The following is a 13315-nucleotide window of genomic DNA, read 5'->3' on the forward strand; positions in this document are numbered from 1 at the left end:
GCTCGGAAGGGACCTTCCTTAAATGTTGGTGGAAGAATTGTATTTTCAGACTTGCAAAGTTCTGTTAATGTAGTCTTATAATAAAATAGAATTAGTTTATCTAGTTGTGTTTTCTTCTCATCTGAGCTCACCCTTCAGAAATAAACACAAATTCAGATGGATTTCTTGCCTTAAACTGTATATCACCTAGCTGTACCAACAAAACAGAGTCATTTACCTACACAGTTCCACTCCTGCCTCCCCATGCTCTCAGTAGGAGAACAAGCTTTATATGAAAGCACGGTAGCCACAGTCTGGAATATTAGCCACTGTAGTCTATGAACTCTCTGTTAACATTTAGATTGTTAATTGCTTAAGACATCCACATTAGCTTGTAAACTCATTGTAGGTATTGAACAGCAAAACCTTATTTGGTTGTCATTTATATCAGCAACCACAGTGTTTATTTAATAAATTCTATTGATTGAATGTTGATTGAAGTTTCATTTTGGACTCTCCAAAAGGATGTCTTCTTAAAATTCCATAGCACTTGATGCTATTTGTACTGTCACTCTAAAGTCCTTAGTTCTTGGCAATGGACACAATACATTTGGTTATAATATGTGTTTCCATTCATTCTTGAAGTTGGGAATTGGCAGACAAGAGTTGCTAAGTAGTTCTAGAGCTGCAAGCAAAATTAAGGGGAGTATTATGCTACAATAACTGAAAAGCTGCTTGTTTGTAGGTAACCTTAGACATTGAACCAATAAATAAATGTATTCTATACAAAATGTAACCTAACCTAAAGATGTTTTTGTTGAAATTGGCATATAGAATAGAAAAAGGCAACACTCCAGAGGTAGGTTGCTGCTGGTTCGGCCTGGATCAGGTGAACCGGTAGTGGCAGTGGTGTGAGGCTCCACCCACCCACCAGTAAGCTTCTGCACATGTGTTGCATGTGAGCGTGCGTGTACATGTGCATGAGCAAACTGGTAGTAAAATAAGTAGCAATCCACATCTGCAACACTTCAGTGAAATAGCACCTTTTTAAAGGAACATTTGCAGTGGAGGGGAAGTGAGTGAATGAATGAGAGAATATCTGTTTCAGTTTCTTAACAGGAAAATTAAATATAGACAAGAATAGCAAGGACTGGTGTGTGATGAGAAATTCTTATCATACTCATGAGTCTTAGAGGTTCCCAGGTCCTTCATGGCTATTCTTTGTTTCAAGTCCAAACTGGGGAAATAAATGAGGAAGTCTGAATCCTGGAGCTTACAATTATTGCTCTGTTCAGGTTAGAAAGTTAAGCTCATTGCAGGTGCATATAAGTTAGGCCTAAGGAAATTGTCAAAATACAAAGAAAATGGCCTGGAAACACTGTTTAATAGCAATAGCAATAGCAGTAGACTTATATACCGCTTCATAGGCCTTTCAGGCCTCTCTAAGCGGTTTACAGAGAGTCAGCATATTGCCCCCAACAATCTGGGTCCTCATTTTACCCACCTCGGAAGGATGGAAGGCTGAGTCAACCCTGAGCCGGTGAGATTTGAACCGCTGACCTGCTGATCTAGCAGTAGCCTGCAGTGCTGCATTTAACCACTGCGCCACTAATACAACAAGGGACCAGCATTAAAGCGATATTCCCTCTTCCACAAATGAGGATGCTCCATATATGTCACAAATCAGCAATATATTGGGTCAAAGTCGCCATCAGCAAGAAAAAGGAGCTCTAAAGGAAAGACATTCATGTCTCTTGTCTCACATCTAAAGAAATGCAAAAGTTTGGCATCAGCTCCAGCAGTGTTCTAGGCAGAGGTAGGCTAGTTGCTGCCTATTCAATGATTAAAGGAATCTCACTTATATTTTATTAAAGTTAGCTTGCAGTTATAAAAGAGATTACATTCCAGCTTGACAAATATAGGGAACACTCTCCAGCATTGCAAAATATTCCACGTCATGCACTTAGGTAGCTTTTGCAAGTTGCTCTTGAGAATTTCATACTTCCTTTGCTCTGATGAACACTCATAATATTAAGAACATTGTCTAAAAGCAAGGGCCAAAAAGTAGGTTCAGCCTCTTTCTCATCTTTCCTACTACCTGGATTAAGGAATTTCTTAATTCTTTCACTCTCATCCATATTGTTGGCATCACCTGCACTGCTAGTCCACGGGCAAAAAGATACAGACTTTCATTGTATAGCTAAGTCAAAAGGGGCTACTTTTGAAGTCAAAAGGGGCTGCTCATTTTGCTACTTCTATATCATTACTATAGTTTCCCACCAATTTGCTGGCTGCTGGTGATATTCCACCATTTTGTTAAATTGGAAAAATTCAACTTTCCATTGGTGAGTGGATTAGATTGGTCCAGGATTCTATGGCTACCATGCAGCAGTGGACTCACTGACCCAACTTATTAAGGGCCTACACATATGAGAGCACACATACAATATGCAGGTTTTTCTTGGGCCTATGTTTCATGAACTTTGGCATGGATATCACTTCTGACTTCTTGGGAATTTTGGGATGTGACTTCTCTTCCTAGTGGAAAAGCACCTGTTAGCAAAGTTCAACTTCATGGATCCTGAGCATTTTCAGAGCAGCAAATTTTCCCGAGAGTCTGTGGACAGTTCATTCTGGGTGGAATGTTCTTTGAAGGACAATGTCTTGTTGAGAGTAACTGCTTGGTATTTGGGATATATGTTATGAACAAGAAGTATAGTCTCAAACTGTATGTTTGTTTAAACAGAAATGCTTCTTATTTATATTTCAATAAATCATTTGGTGATCCCCATTTACATAAAATGTACAAAAATGTACACAAAATGTATCAAAGTGTGCCAAAATGTACACAAACTTACAAAAACTGTACATAAAATTTATAAAAAATGTACATCAAAATTTATTAAAAATGTACATAAAATTTACAAAAAAAATGTGTCCATGCAAAATTGGCTCATATTATTAGCAAATTAGAATAGTAAGCAAGAATAACACCTCAAACAACTGATGAAAATCTAAAGCCCATATCTTAGTTTCATCAATTGCTCATCATCACCATTATCACTCAAAATATGTATGTTGCTTTCAGTCATTCAGATATTCCCTATTCCTGATCTTGACCAATGTCCTAGTAGTCCATATAACAATAGGAAAGAAAGCAATTGTCCAATTCTGAAAAACATAATTTCTTCAGGTCTTCCCTAAGGGATTCACACTTAATAATTACCTTCATTCTACATCTAGATTATTGTTATTAATTCTGTTGTTTCCTCAAATCCTTCTGAATTTCAGTGCCCATTAGAAAGACTAAAACAGTACTGACATAGGATGTTGCTTCTCCCTCTTTCTCTTAAAATATCAGCTCCTTTTAGCGTGTAAGAGAAACAGGCTTAGGGCTCGATTAGCATCCCCAAATCTATCCTAGACAGACCAAGATTCAGTTACAACAAGTCAGGAGGTGTTAACTTTGGAACAGCTAATGGCTTTATCTTAGGGATAAAGGGGTTCTTTGTGACTTACCCTTGTAATGGGGAGACCATTTTTACTAATCTTAACCCTAGTGCTGAGTCCCCATGTTGTGTGCATTACTTACAGATGCAGCATCTTTCATCCCTATCCTCCATATCACAAGTATCAACATCCAGGAGATCTTATGGTTGGTGGAATTTCATCTCAAGTTGGTCCAGTCTCTGAAAAACTCACCTTTCAAGTTCACCCCCCACCAGTATTGCCTGGAGAGTTTTTGTAAGTATTGGACTTACATTTGCTTATACTTTTCTGCATGTATGAATGCCAGAATAATTAATTATAGCATTTTCAGCACAAAGCAATAGTTAATTGTCTGGGTTGAAATTAGATGCTAAGAACAGTGTTCTCTTCTCATCTGGGCAAAATATAGTGTAGAATATAATGAGATATTAAAAGCAAATTTCCAAAACCGAATTATCTCCAAATAGCCGAGCTTCCATGCTTCTAAGTCTCAGTTATTGCTAATCTGCTTGAACACTACTGTGGGGCAGGTAGCTTGTTCTGATTTGGTGCTTTTTTCCCATTTTTCCACATAGTCCTCCTATATAAAATAAATTAACTTACCTTGTATCTAATAAAATTACCCCTTCAAAAAAAACCTGCAAGATCTTCTACTTCTATTAACAATGAAGAGTATCTGCTACCCTGGCTCTGTGCCAGTCTTCCTTTTTTCATTTTTTTAAATCCACATATGTGGATTCCACATTCCCCCAGTGTTTTATACCTGACATTATTTGCACAATTTTCCTGAAGAAATGTCTGTATTCTGAAATTCTTTGTTCACATACACTTGTATATCCTAATGAGTGTTGATTTATCAAATCAGCAAGATATGCTTGATGGAGCTGGCATGTTATTTTGTAACTACTGACTATAATGAAAAAAATAGTAGAATATACTTCTGATGTTTAATGCAACTCTCATTATAGTGGAGTTCCTAAGAATTACCAGCACATCCTGGCTTTTGCATTTGCAGTAAAGGAGATCAATGAAAACCCACAAATCTTACCTAATCTCACCCTGGGCTTCTACATTTATGATAGCTATGACAATGCTCAAAGAACTTATCAAGCCACCATGCTACTTCTATCGACAGCTGAGAGACTGGTTCCCAACTACCTATGTAACTTCCAGAATAAAGTTACAGCTGTTATTGGAGGATTGGATGCTGAAATTTCACTCTATGTGGCAACTCTCTTGGATATCTTTAAGATTCCACAGGTAGGTTGGACAACCTTACATGCAAATGTCATCCTACCTGTAGAGTCCTACATTTACAATACAGTTTTGTTTGGCAACATTAGGTATATTTTAGTAAATGATTCAGGAATTGAAAAATGTCTCCCCTGAAATTTGACTTTTTTCAATTAAAAACTGATGTGATTGTTTTTGTGCCTTGAACGCACCGTGACCCGTCAAAAGCGCGGACGCCAAAAGCGCGATCGACAAAATCGCGCCTTTGACGTCATCACAGCGCGACGAAAAAGATCGAAAAATTCAAAAAAAATTTAATAAAAATTAAATTAAAGCAAGCCGATTCACATAAAGGTAAGGGTTAGGGTTAGGGTTAGGGTAAGGGTAAGGGTAAGGGTAAGGGTTAGGGTTAGCTTTAGAGCGTTAGCGTTAGCGTTAGGGTTAGGATAAGGGTTAGCGTTACGTTTTTCGTTACTTTAACGGTTAGGTTTAGGGTTAGGGTTAGGGTTAGGTTAAGAGTTAGGGTTAGGGTTAGGTTTAGGGTTAGGTTTGGGGGGGTTAGGGGAAGGTTTTAGCTTTATTTTTACATTTTTTCGATCTTTTTCGTCGCGCTGTGATGACGTCACAGCGCGCTTTTGTCGAGCGCGATTTTGTCCTACGCGCTTTTGTGGTGGAACCGAACGCACATTGGCCAACTATTAAATTTATTGCAAATTATTGAAAGAAGCTGGGTTTCCTCCTTTCTGGGCCCTAATTTGGTTTTGTCTTACATTCCATAATTAGGTGGCTCATTAATCTGAATGTATCATATTTCACAAATGCTTTAAATTATTTGTAGATTTCTACAGCGTGGCTAATTTGTCAGTGCCAGTCTTCTGAAAATTATCTTAGTTTATTAAACCTGGTATAATTTAAAATGTGTACCACTTACCAGTTAAAACCATGTCTGTTATGAAATTAAGAAAGTTTCATCATGTCTTTTGACTACCCCTTGACATTGGGTGTGTTCTATAAATCTTACACTTCTTTGTCCTACATCTTCAACTCAAATCAAAACTTTATTACTGTCATAGAAAAATCCTTAAGCTGTGTTTTGTAAATGAAAGCTTTGTGTTCTGAACCTAAAGAGTCTTTGATTATGTTTATGAACTCTGAATTTATAAACTTTGAATCAGTTTGTTGCCTTGTACATTATTGAGATGGCAGTAAATTATGCTAAGCTTCAAGTTGTGTCCTAAATGTTTTGATGTATGATGTCCTTGACATATTTGAGCTTGCTTGTTTCCTTACAGACATTTTATTACCCAAACCAGGTAACATCAGCAATGCTAGTGTATGGCAGAGATGTTTCCCCCATGGTTATGATGACAAGATTATGATTAGTTGTGCAGCTACACATTTCTTTATAAAATTGTTATATAGAAAAGGGGTTTGCAAGAATATGAATTTAGGTGAAATCTGCAATTGTGATTATTGCTGATGTAACTGTTTTATCTCACCTTCAGCTGTAGAAATTTAATCATTTGAAATTTGACATCAAGATACAAATCCCTTTGTCTACCTGTGTGCATGTAGTCAAAACTACTATGTATACCCATGCATGAAGACAAACAGGGATGGCATATCCTCTTTTGATATTTAAAAGATATGAAAAAGCAATTATCCATCACTTACAAATCTGCAGCTTGGTTTTAGATACATCCATATCAGTAATTCCTTCAGATCTGGAGATATCACTAATGACAATCAACACACTTCCAATCCCTTCCATGCAGTTATGCTTTCCAGAACTACCATCTCAATGGAATTCCCATGTCAACGAGGCAAAAAAAATGCTTTCTGGAATTCCCATCTCAATGCGTCAACTAAGACAGTTTTGAAGGGTTGGTATAAGAATTATTAATTCAATATACTGTATGTTGATTATTTTGAGCACTTGAAAATGTTTTCTAGGTGCTACTCTTATCTCCTTTTCCTGTTTCTCTCTAGCTCATTTATGGATCTCCTCCAATAATGAATGACAAAACTCCAGGCCTTTCATTTTATCAGATGGTTCCCCCAGAAGAACTTCAGCAAAAAGGGATTCTCTCACTGCTCCTGCATTTCAATTGGACGTGGATTGGGATACTTATCATGGACAATGACCAGGGAGAAAAATTTGTAGAAACAGTAATTTCTCTTTTTCCCAAAAATGGGGTTTGTGTTTCTTTCATTCACCGATTCCCCAAATTTACTGTTTTCAGTGGATTTGAGGGCATGATTCAAAAGGGGGCAAAAACCTATGATCATGTCATGAGTAGTAAGGTTAATGCATTGGTGTACAATGGAGAATTCCTTGCTATGAGCTTTTTGTTATGGTTCCAGTATATTCCAAACATAGAAGAGGTAAGAAGTAAACCAAAAGGTATTGTGTGGATAATAACATCACAGGTAGAGTTCGGTTTAGTCCCTTTTCAACGTGCTTGGGATATAAAAATAATTGATGGTGCCCTTTTCCTCACAATGCACTCCACTGCTCTACCAGAGTTCAGATCATTTGCTGGGAAGAAAAACCCCTTCACCACAAAGGGAGATGGATTTATCAGACAGTTCTGGCAAGAAGCCTTTGACTGTGTATTCCCAAATGTTGTTATGAGTGATGTTCCTGAGAATATTTGCAGTGGAACAGAGGATTTGGAAAGCCTTCCTGGGGCTCTTTTTGAAATGGACATGACTGGCCACAGTTACAGTGTCTACAATGCTGTTCATGCCATAGCTCATGCTTTACATGCATTGTCATCTTCAAGAGATACTGAGAGATCTATGGCCGATAGAGTAGGGAGGAAGATTCATAGTCAACACTTCTGGAAGGTAATATCCTTATTAGGCAAAATACTTTTACAGTAAACTTAATGCAAACTTTGAAACTGTACTGATTTCCAATGCCCTAGATTTTTTTTTGGGGGGGGGGTCCATGCTTCAATTAGAATGCTGTGTATCTATTAATTTCTTATCTATCTTAAGTATTGATTACTATATGACTATTGCCTATTGATTTCTGTTGGGACTCCACCTATGTTACTTAACTTATAACTTCAGAAAGCTTATTTAACAGCCTACATGAATATCATTTGGAAATATATCTGTTTTTCTATGCCTTTATGATTGCCTGGTAATCCCAAATTATTACATTTTCTTTTCAATTTAGTTCCACTCTTTTTTGAGAAATGTTGCTTTTAACAATACTGTTGGGGAGCTGGTCACTTTTGATCAGAATGGGATTGTGGCAGCTGGATTTGATATTATCAACTTGATTGCTTTCCAAAACAAGTCATTTCTTCATGTGAAAGTTGGAAATGTGGACCATTCAGCTCCTCCAGATAAACTGTTAACCATCAATGATGAGCTGATTACATGGCATAGCTGGTTTAACCAGGTAGGGTTTAATTATTGTCCTTTATTCTAAACAAACAGAATTTGATACATCAATTCACATTATTGGACAAAAGGAAATTCTTACATAATGTTATCACTCTATAACTAATTTGTAGAACACAATTATCATATTTCATTATTTGTAAAGATGACCCATTAACAAGTTTTAAAGTGGGGCATCATGTCTTCATGATACAGTACCATTATATAATATAATAAAGAAACAATAATTTGTTTCAGGCCACTGTGGACCTATGCTACACATCTTAGCAGTCCAGGGTTATTGTTTTTTTTTTCTTTACAGAATTCATGATTGCACTTATTTAATCTTAAAACAAGTATAACTGAGATTTATATTGCTTTTACAATGGAAACATTTTTTTCAAACTATTATTCCTATACCTTAACCAGATATGCTCATGACATGCTTTCATCATTTTGAATGAGGACAATAGACTAAAGTGATTCCAGGCATATAAGTTTCCTCTTTAATTTCCAGGTGATACCCATCTCTGTCTGCAGTGAGAGCTGTTATCCTGGTTCCAGCAAAAAAGTGAAGGAAGGAGAGCCATTTTGCTGTTATGACTGCATCCCCTGTCCAGAAGGGAGGGTTTCAACTGAGAATGGTAAGAGATGTTCATCACCACCTGAAGATTTAGCAATAACTACATTGTGAAATTGTGAAGAAATGATCAGATAAGAGACAGCATAGTCTGAAGCTGGATACTGGGTGGAACAAGCCACTCAGAAGAGATCCTCCCCAGTTTCTCAGGTTACAAGATTCTGTCAATGTAGATTTACAATAAAGTAGAAATAATTCATCTAGGTTCCTATCTGGTATATCCTGGCCAGACATCACTACCATCTTCATTAGATTCACTTTCCCTCTCCACTATGACATCTACAGAGAATAATGATTCCCTACCTCTCCCCAGCAAAGGAAGACTGTCAGGCAGTGGGGTGGGGGGTTGCCAATTTTTTTACTACCGGTTCGGGTTCTTCTGCTTGCACAGATGAGTGGGTGGAGCCTCCTGCCACCGCTACTATTGTTTTGCCAGATCTAGCCAAACTGGGAGCAAACCACCACAGCAGTCGGGCATGTCATGGACAACAAATAAAGCTAAAATGGAAACAACTGAAAGTACTTATTTCCCTCTTCTACCTGAGTTGAAAAAGCAACATAAAATGAGCATGATGGAAAGTAAGGTGTTCTCTAGTGAACAAATCTGACAAGCAAGAGTTTGAAGAAGAACAAAGCTTAGTTAGACAAAAAAAAATAAGAAAAAAATCATCTTTCGTTACATCTTGTTGAAAGCGTATCGATTGGTTACAAATATATTCCGTGCCTTTCTTCCACAGTCCTTACATATATTTCATTCAAATCATGTTGTACATTTTAAGTTAAGAAAGAAAAGTTATGTATTTTACTATCCCTGTACCATAATTCTCATTTGGTTACCATTGTTTAAACATGTTTTTATCTAGCATCATTTATATTAGAAGACACAACCACCTGCATTTGCAATTTAAATAGATCTCCAATACCATTGCACCTTTATGACATGTTCTAAAATTAATTCGGTTAAGTAAGATATTTAAGCATTCCCCCCACTGCCCGTAACACACTTGTATGTATCATTAAATATTGTCCATTAACATTTTATTGTTATTATTGTAGTTAACTAAAGATTATTTACTGATTATCTCACCTCTCCTCTCCAGGATCACACAATATTATAACTTTATAACCGTCTTTAAAAAATGATTTATTAATAAGATTTATAGGACTTTTATGTCAATCCCAAATTAGTTAATTATGTGCTAAGAAAATAAACATTAGACATCTAAGACAATTTAAGAGATATTAACATTTCTACTTGACAATCACCCAGAATGTACATTAGCATTTCTATGGCCTGGTTATTTATCCTAACTAGGGTTATTATTTCTCTATTAGTATCATAGTAAATTTATGTTAATGGATAAACATTCAATGGTAATCTAAAATAGTCTATAAGGTATTAAAATCTCTACTTAATAATCATCAAAAATTAACTAGCTTTTTTCCATCAATTGGCATTATTAACCAGTATCTTTCCAGTAACAAAATGGTCTTTCATCTCTTGCCAGTTGTTGTGTCATTTCTGTATACAGAAGCTTTCCAGGGTTTAAGACTTCTCTCCGCACTTTGAAGCTTAAACAATCTCTCATGTGGTTTTGTTGCCCTTGAGTTGTTTTTAATGTTTCTGAATAGATTTGTCTTATTAACTCCATCTTTTTCACTCTTTCTTTTTCTACTACATCTTGGAGTTTAGGGTGGAGCACCAAATTATCAAAGTCACTTTTCTAGCTTCCCTTCTTTCCACCTTCACTCATGTTTACTCCATTTATAAGTTCACCTGAGTCCTTATCTTTGTTTTCTGCATTTTGATTCCCTTCTTTAATTTCTGGGGCTGTAACCCCATCATCTTTTTTTGTAATAGCCCATAGTCTGTCCCATTTCTTGTCAAATCTCTCAAGTCCTTCTGAGATGTTTTCAAGTCTAGTCAAAATGTTTTGAATTAACAAGTTTTCTTCATCTGAGTATTGCTCCATTTTTTAGAGTAAGGAAAAATATAAATAAAAAGCAAGAAGAAGAATTTGATACTATCTGCCACTCTAGCCTGTCACAGATTTTGAAGAATATATCTATTTTTATTTTAGACAAATGTTCTTTTATGGTTTTCAAAGAAGAAGGGTTCTAAAGTTTTTCTTTCCTTTTCCAATTCTTGTTAAAATATTTTCCACACACCACTATTTGTGACCTTGGTTCTTTATCAGGTTTTAAAGAGACCTTCCAAACCCTTCTGTTGCACAGTCAGTATAGTCAGATAAGAGTGAACAAAGGAAACATTGTTACAACAACAAAGGAAAAAAGCTTCAGACTTGGGCTTCCAAGTGGCAGATTCGACTCTTTTAAAACCTCTTTCCTTAAGTATCATTAATATAATATTGTAACAAGTAGTAGAAGAAATTTATTAAAGTAAAAAGAGTTTAAATTTAAGCCAAAAAAGTAGTAAAGGGAAATAGGGAAAAAAAGATCCTTCACTCAAGCAGAAAAAACAGAAGCGTTGCAATCACTCAATCCACAAAAGATTACAGGCAAGAGCAAAAAACTTTCTAAGGCAGTCCAATAGGGATTAAATACACTGCTTTGTTCTTGCTTAATAGACTAATTAAGATTAAGAAAAGAGTTTCTTAGGGCAATCTTCTAAAAGAAAAGAAAAAAACCTCACCAGGTGGAAACACTTTCATTTCTCTCTTCCTGGAGCCGTCTCCAACTATGTCAGCTGGCAGGGGAGGCTGCCTGTTAGCTGCCTGTTGGAAACGCTTCCCTTGGGTCGATCAGGGACTTTGCTACCTCCCTGCGACCAGCAAGGTCTTGTCTCCCAGTCACCATCTCTTCGGGATGGTTTAGGTCCTGTCCAGGGGCAAAAGTGTCATCAGCAGATTCGAACAGTCGAATCTGCAATGTAATGTTGCGACGCTGGCTCCTCCTTCCTCTCCATCTACAATTTTTTTCAATTATCATTCTCTCAAACATGCTTTCTCATATTTTCAAAGGGCAAGGTCACACATTTATGTGACACTCTGTGAAATGTTTTCTTCCTTCCACATCCCATTAATTGTCTTGGAAAATAACAAGACAATCCTCTCAGTTTGATATATACAGTAGTATTTGTATTAATCATTCTTCAGTTGTTCTAATTTTACTTTTATTTTTAATCTTTCTCTACTAAATCCCTTTTTTTCCAATATCTACCTGACATTACTAAAAACAATCTGTCATAAATTCAGTACCCTTCACTAATTTTGCAACAAATCTAACCCCCTTCTAGCACTGAGAATGTTTAGTAATCAAATATCTGCAAGAAAACAACCAAATTCAGAGAACACCAAGGAACACACAGTTCAATCTTGAACTGCAAATATTATCTTCTATTTGTACTAAATTTCTCAATCATTTATCCTATGATTTCACCAGGACTATAGATCTTGAATTCCTTTTGGCAGAGGATAGATGAGAAAGAGAGTGAGATAATGTTAATTAAAACAAATAAAAATTGTGTGCCAATTAAACTTAGCAGAAATATTGATAATCATATTTTATAAAAAATATAAAGATTAAATACTTACAAAATAGCCTTAGTACTAAAATATGATTGTGCCATACAGAATATGTGACATCATAATATTAGATTATTTCTTCTTTTTCAGATAGAAATGAATGTTCCAGATGCAAAGACAAATATTATCCAAACAAGAAACACACTTTTTGTATTCCCAAAAGTATTAGTGTCTTAACTTATGAAGAACCTTTAGGGATCAGTTTAGCCTGTATTACACTTTCTTTTTCAATGACTACTGCTCTTGTGCTTGGAGCATTTCTGAGTCACAACAAGACTCCCATTGTAGTAGCCAACAACCGGGACCTGACCTACACTCTGCTCATCGCCCTCCTGCTCTGCTTCCTTTCAGCACTGCTATTTATCGGCCAACCAGGAAAATTTACCTGTCTACTCCGACAAACAACATTTGGTGTGGTCTTTTCGGTGGCTGTTTCTTCAATCTTGGCAAAGACCATCACAGTGGTTCTGGCTTTTATGGTCACCAAACCAGGATCTAGAATGAGAAAATGGGTTGGGAAAAAAATAACCAATTCTATTGTTGTTTCCTGCTCTCTGATTCAAGCAGGCATTTGTACTCTCTGGTTGTCAATTAATCCCCCATTCCCAGATGTTGATATGACCTCAATGACTGAAGAAATTATTCTGCAGTGTAATGAAGGCTCTGCGACCATGTTTTATTGTGTCCTTGGCTATATGGGTTTCTTGGCTCTTGTCAGCTTCACTACAGCTTTTCTTGCCAGGAAGTTACCAGATAGTTTCAATGAAGCCAAATTCATCACCTTCAGCATGTTGGTCTTTTGTAGTGTTTGGTTGTCCTTTGTCCCAGCATACCTGAGCTCCAAAGGGAAATACATGGTAGCTGTGGAGATCTTCTCTATCTTGACTTCTAGTGCTGGGCTTTTGGGTTGCATCTTTTTCCCCAAATGTTATATCATTGTATTTCGGCCTGAGTTGAATAAAAGGGAACAATTAATGAGAAAGAAGATTGATTAATAATCATCTTATTCTTCTCCTGTCAACATTTTTAGTTT

At 36.4% G+C, this 13315-nt stretch overlaps 1 protein-coding gene across 1 annotated transcript; it reads left to right on the top strand.

The window, feature by feature from the left end:
* The first annotated feature begins 2621 nt into the window (after positions 1–2621).
* LOC148046275 (vomeronasal type-2 receptor 26-like) lies at positions 2622–13277 on the top strand. Its single transcript, XM_087714651.1, has 7 exons — positions 2622–2707; positions 3574–3723; positions 4437–4728; positions 6691–7551; positions 7889–8116; positions 8615–8741; positions 12373–13277. Exons 1-7 carry the CDS (start codon positions 2622–2624, stop codon positions 13275–13277), a joined length of 2649 nt encoding a protein of 882 aa, XP_087570777.1.
* The last annotated feature ends 38 nt before the right edge of the window (positions 13278–13315 follow it).

Source organism: Thamnophis sirtalis, unplaced genomic scaffold, assembly GCF_051295495.1.
Source record: "Thamnophis sirtalis isolate CommonGarterSnake01/CBP01778 unplaced genomic scaffold, rThaSir2_p1.2 scaffold_4, whole genome shotgun sequence".
NCBI classification, from domain to species: domain Eukaryota; kingdom Metazoa; phylum Chordata; class Lepidosauria; order Squamata; family Natricidae; genus Thamnophis; species Thamnophis sirtalis.